This window comes from Dipodomys spectabilis, unplaced genomic scaffold (genome assembly GCF_019054845.1).
Source record: "Dipodomys spectabilis isolate Male_0828 unplaced genomic scaffold, ASM1905484v1 ptg000112l, whole genome shotgun sequence".
Taxonomy (NCBI): Eukaryota; Metazoa; Chordata; class Mammalia; order Rodentia; family Heteromyidae; genus Dipodomys; species Dipodomys spectabilis.
The window spans coordinates 2,572,501-2,586,518 of record NW_024870789.1 but is presented as its reverse complement, the minus strand read 5'-3'; the positions used below and the strand labels follow the sequence as shown (position 1 = coordinate 2,586,518).

General features: G+C 54.8%; 1 protein-coding gene across 1 annotated transcript in view; it reads right to left on the bottom strand.

Annotated features, from left to right (window-relative positions):
- Nucleotides 1-10,749: 10,749 nt before the first annotated feature.
- The window catches only part of Caln1 (calneuron 1), a 127,533-nt gene continuing 124,264 nt past the window's right edge, over nt 10,750-14,018 (bottom strand). The window contains exon 6 of the mRNA XM_042688142.1: nt 10,750-10,882. Coding sequence (XP_042544076.1) covers nt 10,755-10,882 — 128 coding nt within the window. The 3' untranslated portion in view covers nt 10,750-10,754. The remainder of the gene's footprint in view (nt 10,883-14,018) is intronic.

Below are 14,018 nucleotides of genomic sequence, written 5' to 3'. Positions count from 1 at the left end.
CGCAGGCGCTGCTTCTGACGGAGAGAAGCCATCCATTTACCTTGGTGTGATGGCTGTCATTTTTTGAATTAGTAGAACACTAAGAATTTGGGGCCTTAAAACAAATGCTTTTAATTTTAATTGGTGAAGATGCTGACAGTGGCGTAACAGGTACATGAGTAAGGGACATTTCTTGTTGAACATCGATACCCACTCCATTTTTGTTCTCACACTATAGTTCTCCCCCCTGCCCAAAGTTGTAGAGTTTATTTCCAACATAACGTCCCGTGAGGATCATTGTCGCAATGGCCATCCTTTGCACTTCTTTCAGCATTTTGTTACTTCCCTCCCCTTTCCCAAATCAGATAAATGAATATACAAAATGGAGGTTACCAGAATCAAAGACAGAGATTGCCAGGGATAAACCAGTGTAAAAAGAAAAGTGAAATAAAATAAGTAGAAAGAACTAGGTAATAGTACATTGGTGACATCAAGGTTGACAACTGAAAAAGAGATGTGTTGTTTCCATGTCTTGGAGTTCCTTTAAATTAGCATCATTTTAAATGGTCATATGTACATAGCTCTTGAGCTATTATGATTCTCTACCAGGATTATACTAGGCATATACTAATTATTACGAGTGAGGAAAACCGAACTGGGAAGGTGGCTCAGTGGTAGAGTGCTTGCTTTGCATTCATGAGGCCCTGGGTTCGATTCTTCAGTACCACATAAGCAGAAAAAGCTGGAAATGGCGCTGTCGCTCAAGTGGTAGAGCCCTAGCTTTGAGCTGAAGAGCTGAGGGACAGCGCCCAGGCCCAGAGTTCAAGCCCCACAACCTAAAAAAGTAATAGTTCTTTTCTGATCTGAAGAATAAGATATAGCTTCTGGGAGATTAAAAAATAAAATATAGAACATATGTAAACAATAGTAACAACAACAGTTACTTCCATGATACAGAAATTTGACCTACTGAGGCCTAGCTTGGTATCATTTGGATAAATGCCCAGGAAGGCATTTATGGGACTGGGCCTCTATGGGATTACTGGATTATAGGGGAGTTCAATGTTCAGTCTTTTGAGGAACCTCCATACTGCCTTCCAGAGTGGCTCAACCAGCTTACATTCCCACCAACAGTGTAGTAGTGTTCCCTTTTGGCCACACCCTCTTGATAATGGCCATTGGGGTGAGGTGGAATCTCAGCGTGGTTTTTGATTTGCATTTATTAAAATGGCCAGTGACGCTAAGCATTTCTTCATGTGTCTATTGGCAATTCTTATTTCTTCTGTGCGATCATGCCTGGGTCCTCAATTCTATTCCATTGGTCCTCATGCTTGTTCATGTGCCAATACCAAGCTGTTTTGTTTTTTTTTTTTTTATAACTTCAGCTTTATAATAGAGTTTGAAGCTTGGTATTGATATTCCTCCAGCACTGTTCTTCCTGCTAAGAATTGTTTTCACTATTCAGGGTCTTCTATTGTTCCATATGAATTTTTTGATTACTTCTTCTATTTCACTGAAGAATGAGGTTGGGATATTGATAGGTATTGCATTGAATTTATAGATCGCTTTGGACAATATTGCCATTTTCATGATAATTCTTTCAATCCAGGAGCATGGGAGGTTTTTCCACTTCCTTAAATCTGCTTTAATTTCCTTTTTTAAGTTTTTAAAGTTTTCATCGTAGAGATTGTTGACCTCTTTGGTTGTTTATTCCTAGGTATTTTATTTTTAGAAGCTATTACAAAAGGAGTTGTTGTTTTTTCTGTTTTAGTCTCACTTTTCTTATTGTTAGCATCCAGAAAAACTTTACTTTTTGTGATTTTATTTTATTTTATTTTATTTTTTATTTTTTTTTGGGTCCGGTTGTGGGGCCTGAACTCTGGGCCTGGGCGCTGTCCCTCAGCTCTTCAGCTCAAGGCTAGCGCTCTACCACTTGAGCCACAGCACCACTTCCGGCTTTTTTCTTTTTGCTTATGTGGTGCTGAGGAATCGAACCCAGGGCCTCAGGCATGCAAGGCAAGCGCTCTACCACTGAGCCACCTTCCCAGCCCTGTGATTTAATTTTATACCCCACTACTTTGCCAAAGTTTCGGGTCAGCTCAAGTAATTTGGGGGAGGAGTCTATGGGGTTCTTTAAGTACAGGATCATGTCATCTGCAAAGAGGGAGAGTTTGACTTCTTTCCCTATTTAGATCCCTTTTATGCTTGGCTCTTGCCTTATTGCTCTGGCTAGGAATCCCAATACGATATTGAAGAGGAGTGGAGAGAGCAAACATCCTTGTCTCGTTCCTGATTTTAGAGGAAATGGTTTTAACCTTTCACCGTGAAGTATAATGTTGACGGGATGTTTGTCACATATGGCTTTTATTATATTGAGGAATGTTCCATGGATTAACAGTTTCTCCAGCGCTTTCATCATAAAGGGGATCTTGTCAAATGATTTTTCTGCATCCGTTATGACAATCATGTGGTTCTTGTCTCTGTTCCTATTGATGTGTTGAGTTACATTAATTGACTTGCATATACTGAACAAGCTTCGCATCCCTGGAATGAATCCTGTTTGGTCATAGTGTATGCATTTTTTGGTCAGCTTCTTTCTGTCAGAAGCAGTAGCTCCCGTGTTCATCCTAGAGTCTAGGGCTGTCCCCTCCCCTCTCTGTGTCCTTGGAAAGCTGACAAATGTATTGGAGCTCATACAAATGACAATACAGAGCACTCAGAATTTGGTGGCCTTAGAACATTTGTTTTAAGGCGCCTAAATTCTGAGTGCTCTACTCATTCACAAAAGCACAGACATCTCAACATAGATAAACAGCTTCTTTCTGTCAGAAGCAGCTCCTGTGTTCCTCCTAGAGTCTAGGGCTGTCCCCTCCACAGCCACAGATCTGATCTTTTGCCCAACATCTTAGAAAGCTGATGAGTGTGTTGGAACTCAGGATGCAAATGACAAGATAGAGCACTCAGAATGTGGCTGCTTTGAAACAACTTCTGAGTGCTTTGCTCATTCACAAAAGGACAGACATCCCAACAAAGATAAACATACAGCTTCTTTCTGTCAGAAGCAGCTTCTGTGTTCATCCTAGCATCTACGGCTCTCCCCCTCCTTCTCGCTGTCCACAGCCACAGATCTGATTTTTCCTCCCGACTTCTTGTAAAACTGATGAATGTATTGGAGCTCAGTATGCGAATGACAAAGAAGAACACTTAGAATTTGGGGGCCTGTAATCCCAGCTACTCAGGAGGCTGAGATCTGAGGACCCAGGTTCGAGGCCACCCAGGCAGGAAGTCCATGAGATTTATCTCAGTTTAACCAGCAAAAATCCAGAAGTGGAATTGTGGCTCAGATGGTAGAGCACCAGCCTTGAGCTTTAACCAAGGTAAGCAATCACACAAAGCCCTGACTTTCAAGCCCCAGTTCTGACACACATGCTCATGCCTGAGTGTACACAGGCACACACACATGCACACACACACACACACACACACACACACACACACACACACATTTCAGGCTTGTACTAATTTTCCATGTTAGCAAGATTTCTCTTACTGTAAAAATTCCCTGTGGTACACTGCTTTGAGAAGAAAGGTGGTTGTGGGAGTTTCGGGCTGTGGCTTTGGGTCTGGGATGGTACCATGAATGATGTGAAGGAGGCTCAGTGAGGGAGCGGGGAGGGATGGGGGAGGGATCAAGGGGAGAGGAGGGAGGGATCCAGGTGGGAGGGGGAGGGATCAAGGGAAGGAGAGGGAGGGTTAACTGGCCGCAGGGGCATGGGTTTGCTGTAGTAACTCACCTGGAGAAGAGTGTTTTATTGTGTGAGTCCAGCCAGTTCAATGATTCTACATAAGCTGGTCCAGGCCAGTGGATGCACCCCAGAGCAGCAGATTCACCCCAGAGCAATGGATTCATGCTGGGCCTGTAGAGTCGGTGGCTCTTCCAGGGAGACGCCCAACCTGGGAAGGGTAGTGGGGCCAGCCCAGGGAGTGATCGAGGCTGCATTCATTTTTTTTAAGCCCCCATAGTCTGAGACCCGTTGCTGGCAGAGATCCTTGGATCTCAATGAACCTTGAAGTCGCTGTTCTTTTGTTTGCACATATTCTGTGATTGCAGTTTTGCCAAGTTCAGCGATTCACACGCATCTCACAGGCCTCGACAGGCCCCTCCCCCATTCCCCTCCCTCTGCCCTCCCCCATGACTAGAGTCACTTTCTGAGCAGCCGGTGCCTTTCACAGAGAGAGAAACCGGAGGCAAGGAAGGCCGGGTGCCCAGTGGCTCCACTTTCCTGATGCCCGGCAGTGACCGGTGCTGCAACCACTTAGGACCACCAGGGAAGGGATGCAGCACAACATTTAAAGCAGGGTCCCGGGGCCTGGGAGATCTCCCCCAACGGGGACTTGTATTTCTGGCTAAGTCCAAGACCTCTGGGGAGACAGAATGCATGGAAACACCTCTGAGAAACAGGGGTGGGGTGGGGTGGGGCGCGGGGCTGGGAGGTGGATGCTGCCCTCCTGAGGGGACTGGGTCTCCATTAGTGTCCTTCAGTCCCGTCGCCTCAAGCTATAGAAGGATCCGGATGTCCTTTTATGTCTCTATGGAACCTCACATAACATTAAACATTCCAGAAGCTTCAGCAAAAGCTGTGCAATGCCTGAAGGCCAGTGCATAATAGAAACCCATCGCTGGAGCATTGGCAAGGTTTTCTCAGCCGTATCTGCTCCCCTGTTCTCCAGCGGGGTCAGGACTTGCTCACCAAGGGGCCCATGGCCAGCCAGCCTGTCACCTCCTCCCAACCTCTGCCTGCTTCCCCGGAACACGGGGCGCCACCATGGTCCTGATCCACAGCTCTGATCCGCAGCCCACCCCGCCTCTCAACCTCCTGAAAAGGAACAAAAGCTCTCATCAAAAGGAAAAACAAAAGAACTTTAATTTTTTTCTTCTATTGCATAAATAATGGCAAATTAGACTCTTTTATACAGATTATATATTTACAGACAAGTTTGGTTAGAGAACTCATGTAGCAACGTGTTGCACTTGGCTCTTCTTTATACACTAAGGTAACAAGTTAATAATATAGACTTCATTCGCATGCCCAGTGGATTTATATGAATATTTACATTTTATATAAAGATTTTTATGTTAACTATCCTGCCCACTCTCTCATCACTTACTAGCAGAAATCACCAACTGATATCCAAAAAAAAGAAGCACAAAGAAAGGAATGTGGATGAGGTAAGTGGGAGCTTGTGACCCCCAGTTTCTACCAGAGGCATTATCCATGCTGGGCAGAGCCCCGAGCCCCCCTACCTGGGCCTCCCTGGTCCTCACTGTGCTGGAGTTTACTCCTGTGCTTTGCAGACAGCCCCTGTGGCAAGTGGGCCCCCCCAGGGCACCCCGTCACCAGGAGGTGCAGCAGCTGGACCCCCCAGACTGGCCCGATCCTCTCTGGCCCAGTCCGGGCCCCCAGGAACTGTGTCTTTGGTTAGTCCTTGGGGAAATAACTTATTCCTGAATTCAGAGTTGGAGAAGAAAAACCAAACCCATCCAAGAAGCTACTCAAGGACCCGAAACCTCATACTTGTCATGAGAAAGAATATTCTGGATTTCTCCTAGGAAGAGCTGAGCCCCAGGCCTCCGGAGACTGACCTAGTGCTTCTGCATGCTTACGTGTGAGCAGGGCTGGGTGGCCAGCCAGGACCGCAGCCTGCAGGGAACCCGCGTGGAGGACTGGATGCTGGCGTGGGGCCTGCAGTGGATGCCCCTGCCCTCTCCTGATTCCCGTCCCCCATCCTTGTGCTCGATGCCCCCCCCTCCCCTTGCCCTCTTGTGGGGGCCACACCTGTGCTTGAGCCATCACCAGCCAGGGGAGGGACGGCCACTGCCCATGGTCCCTCTGGACTGTGGACTTCTCCCAGGGCCAGGGGTGATGACAAACATGTCACTTCTGTGGGAGCTGCTGCTCCAGGGGCCCAGGGGGGAAAAAACAGAACAAAACCAAAAGTGAAGGGAGCAGTGGTGGGGATAGCGCTCTCCAGGGTGCTGATTCCAGCATCGCTGGCCTGGCGCTCTCCAGGGTGCTGATTTCCAGCATCACTGGCCTGCCTTGTGTTGCTACTTGTGGCCTTTGGGGTGTTGCCCCTTAATTTTCCTGGACAAAGAGGCAGTCTTCCACACTCCTGGAAGTCAGGGGGGACCCAGCCTCAAGACCCCACCTCTGATGCACCCCACAGACCACGGACTCCCACAGGAGGCCGAGGACTTGTGGAGCTCGAGCAGTGCTGCCCACAGGCATGATGGCCTCCCACCTGGGATGCCCACTCTGACCTGTGCTCCAAGCTGGTTGCCAGCGGCCAGAGAGAAGCCACAGTCACCCGGTGGGAGGCGGGGTCCGGTCCTGGATCAGTTTCCAGTTCCCTGCTTGCTTTTCTGGCTGCGCTGCAGCTCTTGGAAGCCTGGGCCAGGCGCTCTGGGCTTTTCTACACCTGTGTTCCCCCAACGCAAGCCCAGCTCCTCCCAGGTTCGCAGACAAGTTATCGAGGTCCAGCCAGGGCCAGCCAGGGCTCTCAGCCCAACACACAGGGAGGTGTCCCCAGACTGATCCCTGCTGCCCTTACGAGGTCCTTCCTCATGCTGCACACCCCTGCATTTCCTGAATGATCCCTTCTGAGTCAGCTCACTGCCCTGTCCTCCCAAGAGATGCCAACCCCAACCCCCAACACGGACAACACCCTCTTCTTGTTTAATTTCATTTTGAGACCCAGTCATGCCATGTAACCCAGGCCAGCCTCTGCCTCAGATCCTCCTGCTTCAGCCTCCTGGGTGCTGGGCTTACAGCTGTGCAGTCCCCACTCGGCAGACAACTTCTGACAGGGTAAGGAACGTTGATTTGAAAGTCACCCCTCCCTCACAGTGGAGGGAAAGAGGGGTGAGTGTACTCCCCAAATGCTGGGTGACTCCCGTGGGGCAGGCTGGGCAAGTTATGTCCAGGAAGAGAGGATGGCCATCGGTGCCTCAGGAAACCCCGGTGCTTTGCAGCATTTCTCAGGCCAGTGTCAGCTTGGGTGCCAGGCGTTGCTTCCCTGTCCCCAGAGACTCCCTGGGCCACCCAGAATCCAGTAGGAGCCGAGACCCAGCATCGCCTCCTAGTTGTGTCCCCCACCCACCCACTCAGAGCAAGGACTGAGGGCAGTGCGGGCACAAGGCACAGCTGGACAGCTCTGATGCTTCAACCCTCACGGAACAGGGACCTGGGAGCCAGCCCAACCCCACCGGGATCCTGTCGCAGCCATAAGTGATTCAGATGGAAAACCCTCACAGGGATAACACTCGCTCTTGATTCTGCAGCTGCCCCTGAGCTGGGGGGGGGGCATGGCTGCACGCTCCGCCTCATGGAGGCCCTGAGGCCAGGATGAGTTCTGACCCCCACTGCACTGGACCGAGGTTCTGCCAGGCACAGAACAAGGACATGGATGAGTCTAGAAGCATGGTCTGGGCTCACGGGCACCCACACAGCAGGGCAGGGTGGTCGTGAGGGGCAAGCGGGTGAGGCCAACAGGGGGAACACCAGCCTCTGGAAAAGGGAGCACTGAGGCCTCCTGTGGGGAAGGGGGATGGGAGGCCTAACGCCCAGGGCGCACCCTCCTCCCGGCCGCAGGCCGCCACGGCGATCCCGTGGAGGAAGAGGGCACCAAGCATGCCTCTTGGTCTCTGAACTAAAACACCTAGGACCTCCAGGCTGAGCCTGGCCAGGACAGTTGGAGTGCAATACCGCTGTGTGCACGAGTGCACACGCCCCGCTTGCTTGTGCCAGTTCACACCTCCCGGAAAGCACAGATGCTGAGGAAGAGTAGAGACTTAGACGGTTTCACTTCCAGACAATTGCTAGTTGTGCCTAGATGTGGGATTCCCTGCTCCGGGAGGCAGGGTGCAGGGTGGTGAGGGGAGGAAAGGCAGAGGAATCACCATTCTCTGGGGGACCCCGCAGGGGGCCGGCTGCATAGGAACATCCCCCCCCACCCCCCGCTGCTCCAGGCCCTGACAAGCTGGAGGAACACAGGGACGTGGTACGATATGGGCTGTCAGGGCTACACCCCTGCCCATACAGCCAGGCCACAGGGGCCCGCGCACTGCTCCCCTCCTCTGGTTCCAACTTGTGGGTTCTGTGTCTGGAGTGGTAGGAGACAGCTTCATCGGGGGTTGGGGGACCAAAGTCACAATGTCAACCCTGCCTGAGCCCAGGCACTGAGGAGCGGCGCATGCCTGGCATCCTGGACACCTAGGCTGAGATCTGAGGATTGCAATCCAACGCTACCCAGCCTTCTAATCAACCACCAAAATCCAGAGGTGGAGCCGTGGCTCAAGTGGTAGAGCGCTCACCTCAGGTACACAAGCTCAGGGACAGTGCCTGGGCCTCTGAGTTCAAGCCCCAGGCCCTGTGTGCACGCACGCACGCACGCACACACACACACACACACACACACACACATGCTAATCCTGCCTGATTCTGGCTCTTGTGCTCTGGGGACGGGGGGACCTTCCTGCTACAAGACAGAAGCCAAGCTGGGCACTGAGGCTGCAGCCCCGCACCCAGGGCAGCAGAGGCCGAGGCCCGCCCATCTCCTGCGGGACACCTCCACCTGTGGGCACCGTGGGAGCATTCCGCCACGTGGACAGAGAAACCCAGCCTCCTGGATGGGTTTACTGTCCCTCGAGCAGCACCGCCAGGCTGCGAGTCACAGCGGCACAGTCCGAGTCCCCTGCGTCCAGGGCTGCTAGCAGCTCGGCTGTGGACACACCGTGCTAGGGCGCCTGGGGTGATGTGACTGGGCTCCATTTGGGGCCAGCGAAGACTTCTGTGGCTTTGCTCTTGTCCGTCTCCCCTTTCACACCCCCCCAGGACACACGGCCTTCTCTGTTTCCCCCAACCTCCACCCCGAGGCGCCTTCCCTCCCCGCTCCCTGCAGCTCCTCTCACTGACCACGGGAAAGGAAGCAGCTGACAACGGGGTCACGTCGTCCGCCAACAGCCAGGAGACCGGGGTCTGGGAGAGGTCACCCTGGTGTCCACTGGCAGAGGCGGGGAGGGAGGCTGACCCCAGGACACCTCCACCCCACCCTGCAGTGGAGGCCGTGGCCACGGGGCTGCTGCACGGGTCCTGTCAGCACTCGACCTGTTCCATTTGTGTTCCTCTACCGAGGAGGCTGGTGACTGAGCAGGGGGAAGCGGGGGGGGGGGGGGGGCAGGGCAGGCATACGGGGACAGTGCAGGTACATGGGGGTGAGAGCAGGTGGGGGAGGGCACAAGGCAGGTGTACAGGGGGCAGGGCAGGTATATGGGGGTGGGGGGGTATGCGGGGGCAGGGCAGGTATGGGGGGATTGGGCAGGGTGGGACACCACCTTCCTTGGCTAGTCTGGATCCTCCAGACTCCGGTGGGCTTCGGTTTCACGGGTCTGGGGAGCCCGGCGCCCCCTTTCCCTGCTATGGCTCAAACCCTAGTGACTGTGCTGGGAAGCGCTGCCCCCCTCCCCAGAGGGGCCGGCTCCACGGGCCCCACGGGGCCGCGGGGAAGGCTGCAGAGGTGAAGTGGAGGAAGACTGGGTGTGGAGCCCGGGCTCCAGGTCTGAGAAGGCAGTGGGGGGCTGGGGGCACGGAGGCTCCCCTCTGCCTCCCCCTGCAATCAGATGGGAAAGACTGGGCGCCAGGGCGCTGGGCGTGAGGGCACAGGGTGCAGCACGTGGCTTCCGGCTGCCACGGAAACAAAGCGAGACACAGACCTGAGCTGGCAGAGCTGCACGGGCGGGGGCTGATGGGGGGCCAGCTGGCAAGCTTCGGCTAAGGTGGGGGGGGGAGACTGGGGTCCCCTGTCCAGTGTCGGGAGAGACAGCCTCGCCTGGAGCAGGCAGAGTTCGGTGGCCTTCAGCTCCTGTGGGCTGAGCTGGCCAGCATCTCTCTCGGCCACCGGAGGGATTGAGGAGGTGCGGGCAGGCGGTGCAGGTGCTGTGGCATCCTCCTGTGGACATGACCTCATCCCTTATTGTGACAGCCAGCAGGTAACCCAGCCCCGAGCCTGACCCGGCCTGCAGAGCCCAGGGCCAGACCCAGCTCTGTCCGATCTGACCCCACCTGCTTCACCCTCTGCCCCAAGACGCTGTGATGCCATTGGGGAGGCAGGCTCAGGCCCCGCACGCGGGCGCAGCTCTGTCCATCTGTCTGTCTGTCCATCATCCGTGGTGCAGGGGATGTCCCACCTGGTCTCTGTGTGTTGCTCGTTTTCTCGGACGGTGGCCAAGGGCAGAAAGCGGGGAACAGGCGCTGTGGGCTGGAGGTGCTGGTGCGGGCAGCTTTAGGGCAGCAGAAAGCCGAGTCAGGGGTCCTGGCTGGGTGGAGAGGGAGGCTGGGCTGGGCCTCGGTGGAGTCTGTGGACCGTGGGGAAGAGCGAGGTGGGAGGGGCGCCGGTCACCCCCTCTGTCTTCCCGCCCGTTACTGGGGGCCACAGGGAGGAAGTAAATTTATCTTCGGAGCTTGGCGCTCCGGGCTCGTTATTGCATTAGGAAACAAAACCATTAAAGCGAGAAGAGCCCTTGTGCGGACACCCGGAGACGGGGTTGGTGGAGGCCCAGGTCCAGGCACGGTCCCTACAGAGGTCAGAGAATGGAGGACGGAGGTCAAGAGCAGAGGGCAGAGGCTCTGCGGTCCGGAGGTCCGGCCCCGGTGTGCGTGCGTGTGCACGGTGAGCGGGCGGGGTGGATGAGGACGCTCCGTTACCCGCTCCGCCGTCTACTCCATGCCGCTCCGGAGGATCTGGTTGGCTGCGATCAGCATGACGCTGATGATGAAGGCCATGGCAAAGGCGCAGATGAGGCTCTTCCGGACGCAGGTCTGCCGGTTCTGCTTCTGGGAGTGGACTGGGGTGGGGGAAGGATGGAGGGGAGGGGAGGGGGGAAAGCGGAAGGAGAGAGGGAAAGGGGGGGCCGGGCAGAGTGCCCGGAGGTCAAGGACACAGGGATGGCAGGTGGGGGAGAGATGAGAGAGGGCACCGTGAGACCAGAGACCTCATTCACTCCGGCCTTGTGGACCAGGATGCGTGCCCTGGCAAGGGGAGGGGCACACCGTATGGCCTTGGAGATTGGGAGAATCATGGTTCCAAGCCAGTCCAGACAAGAAACTCACAACCCCCCTCCCCACATCTGAACCCCGACTTGGACACTGTGATTTGTGAGTGTCCCTTGCTGTGTGTCTGGGATGACAGGTAGGTGCCACCACACCTGGCTTGGTGATTGAGATGGAATCTTGGTAAGTTTTTGCCTGGGTCAGCTGCCTGGAGACCAGGAGAGAGACAGAGAGACACACAGAGAGACTGCAAGATCGACTGGGGGTAGCACACACTCTTCAAAGCCACATCCCCAGTGGACTTCCTCCAACCAGGACCTGCCTGCCCCAGGGCCTTACACCTAACCATGAGCCAATCAGAGATAGATCCATGATCATTAGTGGTGACCTGATCAGTGGTAGATCCACAGCTGTGACCCCATTGGTGGTAGACCCACGGCTGTGACCCCATTGGTGGTAGATCCACAGCTGACCCTGCCGATGGTAAACCCACGGCTGTGACCCTGTCGGTGGTGGATCCAATGGTAGATCCATTGCTGAACTCAGTGTCCCTGGGTCCAGCCACACCTGTGTCTGCCATCTGCCGGTGAAGACCCATCTCCCACACAGGAGCCCGGGGAACGCTCTATATCCAAACATTTGCTTTGCAATAAAATATAAATTACTAAGTAAAATAAATAAAAATAGGTTGCCAAAAGACCAGGTCAAGGGGTCCACAGCCCTCAGGTCACAGAAGATGTCCTTCTCCAGGATGTGTTCAGTCTCCTGCACTAGTGGCCAGTGAGGCCACTATGTTTTCAGACTAACAAAGCTTCTGGGACAAGAAGATCAACAGACCCAGCACCTCCCAGCCAGGACTGCACAGATCTGGGCCCCTCCTGGCCCCTCCTCTCCTGGCTCCGCCCCCCCATCTCCGCTCTGACAGGCTCTGCCCCCACCCAGCAGGAGGGCCCTCTCTGCCCCACTCCCAAGCTTGATCATTTCCCTCCTCTCTGAGCTCCCATCTTGCTATGGCTAATCCTCCTGGATCCAGCGGGCCTGTGGGCGCTCGGGTGATTTCAGAATGTTCTGTGGTTCAATCCTGCACTTACTGATTAGTGTCTTAAGTTCTTAGCTAGTGGTGTGGAGCCAGTTTCTCCCAGGAGTGAGCAAGTGTAAAATGACGCCAGGTCAGAGGATGGGAAGGAAGAGAAGGGAAAGACAAAGCAGAGGGGAGAGGGGTGCAGAGGCGTGTCCTCACAGGGCTACGGGGCGGCTCCCCGCACAGCTATCTACCCCCTGCAGCCGGAGGGCTGACAGAAGCTGTGGGCAGACAGTGGATGGGCACGGGGTGGGGGGGGGCGTGCAGAAGCTCGTCTGTGGAGAAGACACTTGGAAACACAGTGAAGGACAATGCTATGATCCCTGGAGCGCCAGCTGCAGCTTTGATCTGCACATCCTTCCGCACAGGAGGAGATGAGAGGAAGCGCCCAGAGAATGCACACCCATGGGGCAGTGGTCTGAGGCTCTTCCCCGTCCCTCCACTTATGTGCCCAAGGACACGGGGCATGGGGCCCATGTAGGGCGGTGAGGATGAAGGACCTGGACAGGCACTGGACACTCTGTGCTCAGTGAACAAAGGACACACAGCCCACGCAGGGGCTCCTCAGGTGAAAAGATATTAGAGGCTGGGCCCTGGGCTCCTGCGTCACGTGCAGACCTGGCGGGAGCAGGGTGCTGTCCTGACCACTGAGCGGCAGAAGGCAAGATTTTCTGGCCAAGGCTGTCGACGGGATGTGAGCCCGCAGCGTCCTCTCATACCCACATCCCCAACTCCTACAGGAATTGTTGACCTTCTGCTTAGCAGCAGAAAACCCTGCAAACACTTGGTGTGGTGGCAGAAAGTTGACCTGCCACAGATCCATCTGTTTCTTCATAATAATTTAATGATTAACTGTCACCTGCCATTCTGAATTTGCAGTGCATCGTATTTTTGTGTGCTCCTCCATTCTAAGGTCTATTCTGTATCTCCCCAAGAAGGCTCTAGGCCAGCTTGGGATGACGGTAAGTCAAACATCTGATTTATTTACCTAACTGCTGCCTAAGACTCTGGCCCAGTGACTGAGAATCTTCTCTGAGCCTGTTTTCCCTCTCTGCCACGTGAGCTGATGGTAACTGTACCAGTCACTAAAAGAATTAACCTGAAGAGGAGTGAGCAAGTGCAGGTGAATGGTGGATCACGTGGTCAGGTGCTGGAGCCAGAGCCATGCCAGGGTTCATTGCTATGCCCAGAGCTGGGGCCATGCCCTGCTCCCTTCCTCCCTACCTTCCCTCAGGCCCTGTAGACCACACATGTGCCTGCCCTGCCTCCTACCCACACCCATTCGGCCAGAAGAAGCACAGCCAGACTCTCTTTCCTAGAGCACTGCTCAGTGGTCTCACACTGCAGAGGACCAGGACCCAGGGGCCAGGCTGCCAGGGAGGACCACGGGCCCGCTTGTACCTGGCCCACCCCGCCCAGGACCACAGCTCCCCCTCATGCCCAGCCCACCCCGCTCACAGCTCAGCCCCGGGCGGCGTTCTGTGTGCTCACTCATATGTGGGCCTGCGTGAGAGTTCATGACCACCGCACACTGCCATGCAACTACCATACCACCACCACACATCCACACGCAACCACATGGGCCCCCAGGCGACCACCACACACTCCACATCCTGCAGATGAAGAACGTGAGCATGTGTCTGTCTCTGTGTTACACACACACATGAGCATGCACATGCATGCACACACATGAGCATGCACGCACACATGCACACCTAGGCCTTGCTCTAGGGCCCCACTCCACAGCCCTGCCCCGAGGTCCCATCCCATGTTACCCTCCTGCATCTTCCCCAGAGCTGGGCTTGACTTCAGCAAAGCCAGGGCTGGGTAAGCTGGGGGCAGTGGTGTGG